Below are 13,324 nucleotides of genomic sequence, written 5' to 3'. Positions count from 1 at the left end.
TATAATGCATGACTAACAGTACATGGCAACAAACTGTGACATTTCTAGTAAACAGAACTTCCCCTGCCCGCCGTCTGAGGTTCGTTGTGGTGGCTGCCATTCCGGGCCATTTTTTGCAGTTAATCGCTGCGCGGTTATTCAGAAAACATCAGTCGGGCCTGAAATCCTGTCTGCGAGCGCGTTTCTCCGCAGCATGAGGCGTGTTGGGTCGCGCAGTCTGCGCAGTGCTCACTGCGTGTGTTCTCACGCTCGCCAGCAGAGTGCGGTTTACAGTAGGTTAGCCGTCGCAGCTGCGCTGCTGCTCTCCCGACTGCGGCCAAAAACACGCCTGTCTCTTCCATCCTGCCAGCAGTCCATTTATTGTGTTTGATGTCGGTCTCCTGTGCAAGCCTTTGTCTTTTTCTGTGAGTTTGGTAGTGGCACCAAATATAGTCTTCCCTCAGTACTCTAGTGCTCCCTCAAGTGGAAAGATGTAAGAATGGCAGGTTTTTTTGTACATTCACCCTAACCCTAATCCTAACCCTAACCCTAACCCTACCTGAAATAAGACAGCGGGTTGTGTTCCACCTGAGGGCCCCAAGTTTGACTCCAGAGCAGCACAGAAAGCCTGGAGCCTATCGCAGGCAGCAAAGGGCAGGGGACCCCCTCTAAGCGATGCCAGTCCATCACAGAGCACCTGCTCTCACCCGTGGGCTCCAAGAAACAGCACTTTGCCAAACTGCAAGTGTTTGGACTGCGGGAGGAAGCCGGGGAACCCAGAAGAAACCCCCCAAATAGCAGATAGGGAGTGGACCTCACGTTCAGACCCCCAGACCTGCTGCTCACCCAGCCACAGTGACCCTAAGGAGATAAATATCAAGCAATATTTCATCTAGATATGACCAAAGCAATATAACATAATGATTAAAGCATCTTTCATCAAATCCCTGCTCTGGTGTAGGAATGGGGAGGATATTGAGTTTTCAGGTACCTGAATCACTGGAACATAATCGGTGGGTGGGTGGGCGGGTGGGGGGGTGAGATTTACTCCATTGTAATGTCACACTCGCACCTTCAGAGCCGATTTGCTGACCTGCGTCGTTGCGAGTTCGGCACCCTGGTCCAGAAGGTGGCCATGCATGTACAGAAAGGCCGGGAATTTCAAATTAAAAGCCCTCAGCACTCTGGGTACTGGAACAGACAAAGAATCTGAACTGTCTGCCACATGATCAATGTAATTACCCTCCTTGTACGATTGATTAAATTTAGCTGTTTGTCCCCATTCAAATTAAAGTGCAATTAATCGATTTAAATAGGCTTTTGTTGCTCTCTCTTGTTTTTATTGCTAGGCCTGATTTAGCTGTGTTCTGGTGTTGTCTTTGAGGGAGCGAGTACTTTTATGCCTGAATGCTACAGCTGTGTTGTGACTCATCGCTACACTCTGTAGATAGTAATATTTACCCTGGAGTATGATTAGCGTGTGCTGTAATGATTTTATATGTCTGCGGAGCAGATGGGAAGTGGGAAGCTGGCGTTCCTTGTTTTGTGTGAGTGCTGATAGTAAGCTGACGTGATTATGGTGGGGGGGCACGGACCGGTGGCCTCACCTCCCTTTCTGGGCATGCTGGGGGCGAAGACGTGTGACGATCAACGCTGAGAAAGTACCGGAACACGGGCCTTACTGTCAGCAGCGTGTGGGTGTAGGGAATGTTTCAACGTGTAGATGTATGTTATTAACATGGAGATGCAGGCAATTAACTGAGAGATGTATGTAATCACACAACGTGTAGATGTATGTAGTGGTTCGTCCTGTATGTAATTAAATGGCGTACAGGCTTGTGTAATTACGCTACACCCAGAGGTATGTAATGATTGAACTTAACGTCAATGCCTCGCTGGGTGAAGCAGGATGAGCTGTGCCTCCGTAATAATGTCCCCCCCACCCCCCCGCCTCCTTTAATGTTCACCGCTCGGAGCCCGACGCCTTTCATGTGTCACACCTAGCAGCAAATGACGCGTAGCGCAGTTAAGTAGGGCAGGGAGGCTGTTTCCAGGCTGCATCCTCACACGTCTCCTTAAGCCAGTTGACAGTTTTCAGGGCAGACAAAAAAAATCAAAATTCGTGCCCAAACCTTCCCGTCTGGCTCTGCCCTGAAAGAGCCTTTTAACCATCCTGAAGGGTAGCAGAGACACACAGGCCTGGCTTCACATGCTGTGTTTACTTCCCTGTAGTGTGACTGACCTAGACAGACTTTTCACTAGACGTCAGCCAAGCTGCTGTGTTCTGTCTACACTTTCATTTATAGCGGATGGGATTTTTGTCTAATTAAGTCACTGTTTTTTGTTTTTTTTTTGTGGTTGGGGATGATGGTTGGACTGGAACGCGAGTATGGGTGTCCCAATCCACTGCTGAACTATTTATTTAAGTGCTAAGGGATGATAGTGAGGACGGACTTGCAGGTATTTCTGCTGGGATGATAGTGAGGACAGACTAGCAGGTATTTCTGCTGCTCGACTTGCGGAGTTTGGCGGCAATATAAACCGGGAATGGTGATATATCGGTACTAGCTGTCTCGTTTTATCGTGCCGCGCAGATGAGTGACACTCCATTGTTTCCCTGCCGCGGGGTGCTCTGATTGGATGCTCACTGTTACCCTCTGACCCGCAGGCGGGTGTCCCCATGTCACCCAACCGGCCTCTGACAGGTCATGTGACCCAGCTTGTGACAAGCTTCGGTCCATCTGCACTGAGGTAAATCCGCAGAGAATATGTCGATTTTGAGAGATTTGATTGGTAACTGGAAATATCACTTTGGCAAACTCTAACACTTTGTGTTTTTCTTTCCTGAACGATGGAACTGGTTTTTTAACATGAAAAAAAGTGTGAGGAAAAAAATCACCCATTTATATAACAGTTAAATATACAGATTAAAAACAGCATGCTTTGCAATTAAGTGTAATCATTGTGGGCATTAGGCTCTGTGAGTAAGGAGGCGTAGTGATTTGTCAGTGATTGAGTGATTGGACGTGACCACCCCCTACAGGCTGGAGTGTGTGGATGCGAGGAGGGTTACACAGAGGTGATGACATCGGACGGAGTACTTGACCAGTGCACGCTGATCCCGGTGCTGGAGATCCCCACGGTGGGCGACACCAAGGCCGACGTGAAGACCATCCGGGCCGTCAGTCCCACCCAGCCCTCCATCAGTCACCCTGGCCGATCCAGTCGCGCCTGGTTCCTGCAGCCCTTTGGAGCTGGTGAGCTGCCCACTTTTCATAAACTGAGTAAAAAAACACACAATTCCATCCCACCTTAAAACTGGTGTGATCTGAACAGGTCAAGACTCAGCTTTTGTTGATGAATCAGCTGGAAGTTCGAAGTAAACTCAGCAGCACTCTGATTAATTCTAGAGCTCCTGAAACTTGTGTTTTACTGCCCCCTGTTGGATAAAACACTGAGTGTCCAGACCATTGGTGAAACCCATTAAAACACTGGGGTCCCAAGTACATCTGTGCCATAGTGAATGTAATGTGGAATTTTTTTTTGTCATATTTACTGGCCTGTGGATTTGATTTATTTTTATTTATTGGCCCATATTTTAGTTTTTCACTCTATTTAAACTGTTTTGTAAATGCACATTGTGACAGTCTGTGGTGGGTTGGTGTCTCGTCCTCAGTTATTCCCCGCCTTGCACCCATAGCTTCCGGGATAGACTCTGAACCCCTGTGACCTGCATAGGACAAACGGGTATAGAAAATGCATGGATGGATGCATGGATGGATGCATGGATGGATGGATGGACAGTTTGACAGTTGACAAGTCTCAGTTGCCACAAATAACGTCAATCGGAATCACCTCCCACACCTGCCTTGATTAGCAGCAGCATGGATTGTGACCGACGCCTGCATCTTACTGGCTGACCAGCAGCCTGGGGGAGAAGCTTGGTGTAATAATGCACATCGGCAGTTGTGTTTTCGGGGGTGTCGCTGAGGCGTTTAACCTGTGGGCCGATTCGCCCGTCTCCTCCTCCTCCTCAGACGGCCGCCTGAAGACGTGGGTGTATGGCGTGGCAGCGGGGGTGCTGGTGCTACTCATCTTCATCATCTCCATGACCTACCTAGCTTGGTAAGTTCCCCCCAGTCACGCTCGTCACCGTCATTCAAGAAATGTTGTTTTCCACATTATTCTGTAAGAGAGTTTTTTGTTCTTTCTGTTCACCCCCCCCCCCCCCCCCCATGTTCACCCTCACTGCCTGTCTGCGACGTAATCTGTAAAGTGCTTTTTTACAATGCTCCTCATCAAAAGAGCCGCATAAATAAAATTGAAATGAACGGAACTGATCGATTGCTCCGCCTCCTGGATGCCCGGTGACCGGTCAGAGGTGAGTGAGGTCATAGCTCTTGGCCTCCTCAGTCATGTGACCTAATCAAGCGGCCTGCGGTGCACAGGCAGTAGACAGCACAGTGCAGTGAATTGACTGAACAGTGCAATCAATGCCGCTTTCACCACAATAGTGGGGGGGAGTGTCACTGCAAGTCAGCTGAATAGTATGACCCAATAAATCAGGAAAACAGAGTGTGCTGACTTATGATCTAGATATTTTGTTCCATGTAATTGTCTGCAGCTGAAGTATAAAATAATTTTGTTTTTACTCCATCTATAGTGCAACTGTCACTGCTCTTTTATGACATAGCTAAAGAAATGTATCCAGTTAATGTGTCCTATACTGATCTCCCCCTGGTGGTCTGGTGAGGCTATTGCACCTGTTACCTCATCCCGTTACATACAATAAAATTACATTACAGACATGAACCCCCCCCCCATCAGTAGGGTTTCCTCCTTATTTAAATTTTTTTTTCCATCTGTCCATTTTCTATATTATACCCAGTTCTGAAAATAAACGTGTTCCGCTGTCAGTGTCCCTGCTCCTTTGCTCACAGTCACATTGCTGATGTTCTTTTAGATTTATCATCCCCACTTTCAATAAATAACTGCCTTGTTTTTTGTATTTTTCCAGTCTTGCATGGCTATAATTATATTTAATAAGCTGTCTAAACTTAACCGGGGGCCGTGCCCCAGGTGTGGTCAGTGACCTAACTTGCTGTACTGTTTTATGCACTGTAGTCATCATTAAGGTGAGTGACGTCTGCATTTCTGTTGGCTACCCGCCTCTGTTCCCTGCTGTCTGACCTCATCAGCTTGCTGCAGTTACTGTCTCCATTCAAGCTGAAATGTGCTTTCTGTGTGTGTCAGTGTGTGAGAGTATCTGCGTGTCAGTGGGTCAGGTCTGTGTGTATGTGGATCTGCGTGTCAGTGGGTCAGGTCTGTGTGTATGTGGATCTGCGTGTCAGTGGGTCAGGTCTGTGTGTATGTGGATCTGCGTGTCAGTGGGTCAGGTCTGTGTGTATGTGTCTCAGTGTGACTGTGTATGCTGTGCGTGTTATTTGAGTGTTTCACGCGTGTAGTATGAGAGTGATGGATCGCACCAGCTGGCTGCGTATCACACTGCTCCAAATGGGCCGGATGAGCGAAGCCCCGCCCTGGTCACACGGGGGAACCTTTTGCACCCATTGGCCGACTGCTCCCCCAGCCGTGCTCCCATTCGCTAGGCTGGCCGTACTTCTATAGAGCCCGGCCCCCGGGTCCCCATGGCCAGCGAATGGCGATGGCGACCATAGGAGGCGTAAAAGCACACTGACTCTGCGCCTTAACGCTCCGCGCGGCCCATAGGCTGCGTGCGTGTGCACAGCGTGCTTTCTGGGTGCGGGTGGGTGTGGTCGATTCCACATAACGTTAAGCGAAACCGTTAAATGATAATATTTCATATTATTATGAAGTATTATAATATCTAATCTTTGATAGACTGGTATCCAGTGCAGGGTGTCCCCTGCTTTGTGTCCTGCACTGCCTGGGATAGACGGTATTCACTGTACTGGATAAACAGCTATGGAAGATTGAATGGATACGTGTATTTAACACTTTTATAGTAAGAAATAAATGTAAAACATGAATGTCGCCCTTCTTCCTGCACCTGCATGGGAACAGTTTGGCCTTTTATTTACCGACTTAATGGGATCTTCTTAGGATCCGCTTGGCTTCCAGAAACAAACCCACATTATAGCAGTAAATTAGTTTAATCACTACAGGACAGTGCATTTCAATTGACTCCTGTAAAACACTTTATGTTTTTCTTTTTTTAAGCAAAAAGCCAAAGAAACCTCAGCGAAGACAAAACAACCGACTGAAGCCGCTGACCCTGGCCTACGACGGGGACGCTGACATGTAGGCGTACCCCCCCAGCATGACACAGACGCCACACGTGGACTCCGAGGCCGTCCCGGGGCAGAGCCAGGGGCAGCCGGGCGTTTGGCCGTCACCCTCGCAACACGTGTCGCCTGAGAACGTGAATTCGGTTTGACGCGGGACGGAGGACGGGAACGGAAAGGCTGCCTCTGAGGCCGCTTTGCATACGCGTCGCCCTGGAGCCGCACCCTTCTAGCTGTACCTTACACTCCTTCCTGTCCTTCTGAGTCCTCCGCTCACAGGAGTCTGCAGGAACTCTACAGACTCAAGGGAATTTCACCTCTTCTTCTCTGTTTACTACTTTCTATGAAGCAAACTGTTCTCCAAAATACGTGTGGCGTGGACTTGTTGTGGTGCGCCGGGACGGAAGAGCGGTGGGGCGGCTCCGCCCATAAAGAAAAGTGGGCGTGGTTTATGGCCTCCTGACTCCACCCCCCCGACCCAAAGCAGCCGCAGTCCTGCAAGGCCAGATGTACAAACATCGCAGACACGCTACAGCCTCTCGCCTACCCCCCAACCTCCCACTTCACCTTCAGGCACGATTTTGCACTATATTAGTGCAGCATGATATGTATTTATATCTAGCATTGCCAGAGAAAGCGGCCTCTTACCAGATGGTGTACAGCGTTGTCCTAGAGGAAGTGTAGACATGGGAGGTACCATCCTGGTGTCGCCACTTTGTTCTTATGAGTAGCTTTTGGTTACATTTCGTAGCAGGATAGGAAGTAGTTGTGTTTCATTTGTACTTAAACATTTCGTTTGACATAAGGGCAGTTTTTGTAAGGTCCCTTGACCATTGGTTGTCTGTACAGTTGATTTAATAATGTGTGTTTAATTCCCGCCTGGCTGACTGGATTTGTCATCTCGATGGCTTCCCATACGGTGACGCCAGCTGGACATTTCCTGTTTCCCATGATGCCGAGCGTGGGGGCGGGGCAGGGCCGGGGGTGAGGACCAGTTCGGTCTGCCGCCGCCTGTCTCATGAAGCATCACCCAACCCCCTGTACCCCCCCCCCACCCCCGGAATTTGCCGGCAATGCCCTAGAGCGTCCTTCCGGGTCTTGCTGTCGGACCCGAGAGAGGCCCGGCAGTCTGTGCCGGCTTCCAGTGAGGGATCCGTCTCTGGGACCCCCGGCCCCCATCAGCATGCCCATTTGCGGTTTTTTTATGTGCGGAATTTTTTTCTTTAAGTCTTTGCTATTTAAGAGATATTCAGTTGTCAGAGGTGGTTTTTAATTTAAAAATGTGGTGAGAAGAGAATGATAGAGCAGCTTGAAGAGTGACAGAAAGCTGCCTGATCTGCATGCTTCTTTTCTGTTCTGCAATTATTATTTGTAATCTTTTGCAGGTACATGGTTTTCGTTTTTTTTCTCCTCCATACGAGCACAAACAGGTGGATTACTCAGGGTCAGTGGGCATGTAATACCCAATCTCACCAGAGGGAGACACTGTGGGCCATGCCAGGGTCACGCCGGCAGTTTGCAGCAGCTGGTTGGTTTCGAAAGTATGTAAAATGTATCAATTAATGTATTCACCCCCCCACCTGAACTGAAATGTTTTTAAGTCAGGCTCCCTGTTTAATTATCCCTAATTTATTCCCCCGACAGGCTAAAGGAACTAAACTTTGCTTTATATGTTTTTGACATGTTCTGAGGGAAATGTCAAACTTATTAAAACGTTAAACATTATTTCTGTGTATTTATCAACAAAGAAAAAAAATAACTAAAATAATTTGGTGTTTATTTAAAGTCCACTGAGGTCTTCCTCCTTTGCGAATCAGTCATTCACAAACTTGAAAGCTGACAGAAATTGGTTTGCCCCTGCAACGCGGAAAACCCACAAACGTCAAGATATTTTGTTGTTGTTGTTCTTAATAATTTATGTTGTAAATAACTGCCAGCTTTTTATTTTAAAGTTATATTTATGCAGTTCCCATTTTTATCGCACAGAAACTTTCAGTAAAGATCTCTCAAAATGTTTGTAAAAAATGTCAGTCCTTGTTCGAATGATTTGGATTCCATGTGGAGAAGATCCTGGGTTGTCATTTTCCTACAGGTTGTTTGTATATGTATCTGACCAATTGTTAATAATAAATGCTGACACACACTCTCTGCTGGTCGTGCTTTTGAAAGTTCACTATCCTATAATGCAAAAACACGTCATGGGGCCCCGGGAAATGAGCCAAACAAAAAATCTGTTTCCAGTCAGCCTGCCCACCTCTGAGCTTGGTGACTGTAACTCAGTAACTCGTATCTGGAATGACGGAGGCAGCAGGCTTGTCTTGATCCTGCTTTAATTCTCTTGTGACCAGTGGTGTTTCCCATGACCTTTGGCTTAAAAAAGAGGAAGCCCATTTTCAAAATGTCTTTACAGGCTTTTCTATGAAGTTCCTCTGATGGCCGTAAAGGTGAAGAATTTGGTTGAATGTGCGTGAATGGGAAATGAAAGGAATGCTGTTCATTGTTATGTTAGTAGTGATTTTGTTTTGATAAACTACATGGATAAAAGCATTGGGACACCTGGCCATTTGCCCACAGGAACCTTTATGACGTCCCATTCTAAATCCATAGGCATCGATATGGAGCCGGTCCCCCCTGTGCAGCTATAACAGCTGCCGCTCTTCCACTAGATTTTGGAGAGTGTTTATGGGAATTTTGCCCATTTATCCAGAAGAGCGTTTCTGAGGTCAGGCACTGATGTTGGACGTGAAGATCTGGCTCACAATGTCATCCCAAAGGTGTTTGATGGGGTTGAGGTCAGGGCTCTGTGTGGGCCAGTCATGTTATTCCACACCAAACTCCCTCAACCATGTTTTTATGGGCCTTGCTTTACGCACTGGGGCACAGTCATGCTGGGACAGAAAAGGGCCTTCCCCAAACTGTTCCCACAAAGTTGGAAGCATAGAATTATCCAAAATATCTTGGTATGCTGAAGCATTAAGAGTTCCCTTTACTGGAACTAAGGGGCCTAGCCCAGTCCCTGAAAACCAGTCCCATACCACCACCAAACATTATGACACAATGCAGTCAGGCAGGTAAAGTTCTCCTGGCATCTGCCAAACCCAGACTCATCCATCAGACTGCCTGACAGAGAGGCGTGATTCATCTCTCCACAGCACACATTTCCACTGCTCCAGAGCCCAGTGGCAGCGTGCTTCACCCCCACTCCATCCGACACTTGGCATTGTGCTTGGTGATGTGAGGCTTACATGCAGCTCCTGGTGCCTAGTTTGTGTGCTGGAGTTAATGCCAGAGGAAGTTCAGAGCTGTGCAGTTATTGAGCTAATATATCGCTGGCGACTTTTATGCAGAATGTGCCTCAGCAGTTGGTGACTCTGCTCTAATCTACACTGTCTGACGCTTTGTGGCTGAGTTCCTGTTTTTCCTAAACGCTTCCACTATGCAATAATACCACTTACAGTTGACCATGAAATATTTAGCGGGGAAGAAATTTCTCAAACTGACTTATAGCAAAGGTGACATCCTATGATCAGACATCTTATGATCAGAACGACCCATTCTGTTTCCAAAGCTGACTGCATTGCTAGGTGCTTGATTCTATACACCTGTGACAATGGGTCTCAATACAACACCTGAATCTAATGATAAAGAGACGTGTCTCAATACTTTCAATGCAGTGTGCATTTTCATCCTTTTCATTCTAAAACTCTTCACTTTTTACCGTATATCTTTATTTAATTGAAACATCTGTAAAACAAATGAGATTCTGGAGGACACTGATCAGTATCTGGGGCTGGAATCTGGCAGATCCTCTCACCCCAATGATCAGTATCTGGGGCTGGAATCTGGCAGATCCTCTCACCCCAATGATCAGTATCTGGGGCTGGAATCTGGCAGATCCTCTCACCCCAATGATCAGTTTCTGGGGCTGAATTCTGGTGATACTGTGGACCAGTAAAATTATGACAGATTCATGAAATGTTAAGCGAATGCATCTAAGTTCTGTTTAAAGTAAAATAATTGAGGAAGAAAAGGGAGAAAACAGAACAAGAAATCAATATTCACTAAATTTTGGGAACAAAGAAGAGAACGAAATGCTTTGAGCCTCAATGCACAATAAAATGCTTAAACAGCGCAAATAATTATCAAAGCACTTGTGAAGTTATTATTTTTTTAAATTCTCCAATTAGTTCCCGCCGCCTCGCTTGTCTGATGACCTCGTACTCTGGAGGGCGCTGCAGTGAGTTCTGGCGCACAGGAAGCAGGCGAGAGCGACCGTGGTGTGAAGGGCAGAGAGGGGCGTTACGACGAATGAGCGCCGTTCGTTTTAAATTTTGACCACAATGGGGCGCTGTCAGCCCGTCATCAAACATTTTAACTTTGTAGGGCGTTTCTGTTCTGCTATCTCTAAAACACCAGAAGGAGCTCATACTGCAAGAATAACACATAGTAAGTGGTTCAACGGAGATCCAACAAAATTCCCTTTCAGTCGGACACTGAATCACTGTAATGATTTTGATCAGGTTTATTGACTAGTCAGCTACTGGGTTCTAGACCTGAAATCACGTAGATAAATTAGCCATAATTAAAAGGCGACCGCATGCATTTGGGGTTACGTGTTAACAATCTAAGTTTACACCGCAGTCGTTTTGAACTGACTGACAAAAATTGTTTTCTTTTGCCAAATCAACACAGTGGTTTGATGTTCTCTTAATACACGGCCACTAGATACTCCTGTCTTTAGAATTATGTTTAGTTAATTATAAATTAATTATATTATACAGCGCAAACTAAACATTTAGGCCTCGTAAAACAGGTTATAGAAGCTTTTAACGACCAGTCCAGGATTACATAACAATATATCAATCTGTCCGTTCTACATTTCATTTATTTGTTTGAAGCTTTAAATTAAAAAAAGAAAAATATTTCATAGTTTATTTAAATTTATATAAACCATGTTAGACACCCCAAGATACATGTCTTCTTAAATCGTGGTTTATTTTAGTATTCAATTTTGTGTGCTGCTATGCCTATCAAGACCATTAGATGTTGCTAAAAGACTATTGTAAACAAACCAACCTAGAAAGTTCACTGCAACGCATCGCGATTTCAGAGATACACAATTGCCATATAAATGGCATTAACTCTTGCAATATATACATTTCTTTATTTAAAAAAAATAATGAATTGGCAGGATATTGGACTATCTGGTTACTGAAAGATTACAGCTGGCTTATTAATGTACAGTTATATATATTTAAAATCCAGTTTGGATATAAACATATAAACTGTCACAAAATGTGCAGCCTAAACAAACGCTGGGACTGTTGGGACTGGGAGGCATCAAGGAATTCTGCTGAAGAGAGCAGCAGGAGAGAGATGCTTGGTTCTCACTAGAGAGAGGGGTCAGCGGCAGGCTGGCCTGTGAGGGTGTGTGGGCGGGGAGGCAGGGCGGGGAGGCGGGAGGCGGGGGCTCAGAAGCATGCTATTTTTTTTGTCCGCATCAGCAGATTTTGGCTGCTCCATGACAGCGCTTGGTGTCCTTGTTTAGAACAAAAACCCAGGCTTGACTGGCACATCCTGCTCGGCAAGATCTGGCCGAAGCGGAGAGGAGATCTCGCAGAGCCGACCCAATCAATTAAGCGGCTGATCTGAATCTGTCTGAAGCGGCTGACTTTGCCTTAACCTCGGTAATATCAAGATCAAGGCAAATTTGATTGGGGCAGAAAGCACCAAGCATTTAGAGGCCTTTATATTCTTGATCGGGAAGTTTTAGATTGGTGCCGGGGGACAAAATTAATTTAAAATGATTATATCCAGCTGATAAAAGTAAGCAATGCTTAATTATGATTGAGGTTTCTAAGACAATCTCTTCAAGAGCTTCCATTAACTGTAAAATGTAAAAAAATAAATAAATTATAAATTCAGACGTTTTTATATACCCAAAGGTCATGAGGAGCTTTAGAGTTTGAAACTAACTCCAAGAACATCCCAGAAGAGACAGCTGACTGATGTCAGAGTTTGTGCCAGATGTAGATTTAGGGGTCCAGCCCTCCTCAGTGTTCAGCGAATGCTGAATTACAAAGGGGGGCACTGAGTGCCCCCCCATCCCCGCCAGTATCCACACAGAACCTTCCTACGTGACTGTACCCCTCCAGAAGGCTGGCTGGCTGAATTTTTCAGATGAAAGCAAATAAAAACGCTTGCGTGAAGGAGTGCGACTACTGGAGAGTCTAAATGCACCTCCTCTCTTCCCGCGGTCCGCGGCCTAATCGTTTCCGTGGTTATTAAGTTCTTTTCTATGGTTTTCCGCTGTTCTGCTCGCAGGAAGGGGGCGTTCTCCTATAAGCCCCAGCTGTCTCCTCTGACCAGCGGCTGGCTGGCACTCATGTTTATGCCCCCCCACACCCCCACAGTCTTTTCTATGGGCCCCCCTGTTCCTGGGGTTCAGATGAAGGGCTCTGGCACTGGAACGGTGAGCGTGAGGCGCTCTCTCCGGCAGGAGGGCTGACGTCTTTCCCACTAGCTGGGCCCACTTAACGTTCTGATCTGAGCAGGCTTGGCGTCTGGCTGCCCGTGGGGGGGTTGGGGGGGCGGAACTGGTACGGCCCACCCCCTGTGTGCGTTAGCCCATCCGCAACATCTGCCGTTCCCGATCCGGCTTCCGTCAAAGCTGCCCGAGCCCTCTGACGCAGCCTGAACAAAAGCCCCTCTCCGGCGGAAGCCGCCGGTGCCGCTTTGACGTCGCCCGGCCCCATGATCTTCCCCGGCTTCTGAAGGGTCAGCTGCTTGGACCGCGCCACTCCGTAATTTCCTGTGCATTACTTCCACCGCATTTGGCCCGATGATGACAGGATCATTTTCTGCCGGTCTTACACAGCCTTTATTTCTGATGACACCCCCACCTCCGCCCCCATCCACCCCAGCGCCTCTCTCCGTTTCGGTTCCCCTGGTAGCACCTGCCCTCGCCTTTTGTCTGGGCAGTGCTTTACCGACAGCCTGGTGGCCCCCGCCTTGGCATCTCCGCCCTCGCTGGCGCCACCTCTGTCAGCTTCCGGAAGGGGCGTGGAGGAACAGGGGGC

The 13,324-nt window shown here is 47.2% G+C and overlaps 1 protein-coding gene across 1 annotated transcript in view; it reads left to right on the top strand.

Annotated features, from left to right (window-relative positions):
- thsd7aa (thrombospondin, type I, domain containing 7Aa) overlaps positions 1–8,388 on the top strand; it is an 87,859-nt gene extending 79,471 nt beyond the window's left edge. The window contains exons 25-28 of the mRNA XM_072705872.1: positions 2,648–2,730; positions 3,023–3,236; positions 4,017–4,104; positions 6,181–8,388. Coding sequence (XP_072561973.1) covers positions 2,648–2,730; positions 3,023–3,236; positions 4,017–4,104; positions 6,181–6,265 — 470 coding nt within the window. The 3' untranslated portion in view covers positions 6,266–8,388. The remainder of the gene's footprint in view (positions 1–2,647; positions 2,731–3,022; positions 3,237–4,016; positions 4,105–6,180) is intronic.
- Positions 8,389–13,324: the final 4,936 nt, after the last annotated feature.

The sequence above is a fragment of the Paramormyrops kingsleyae genome, chromosome 23 (assembly GCF_048594095.1).
Source record: "Paramormyrops kingsleyae isolate MSU_618 chromosome 23, PKINGS_0.4, whole genome shotgun sequence".
Classification (NCBI taxonomy): Eukaryota; Metazoa; Chordata; class Actinopteri; order Osteoglossiformes; family Mormyridae; genus Paramormyrops; species Paramormyrops kingsleyae.
This window is presented reverse-complemented; position numbering and strand designations above follow the sequence as displayed.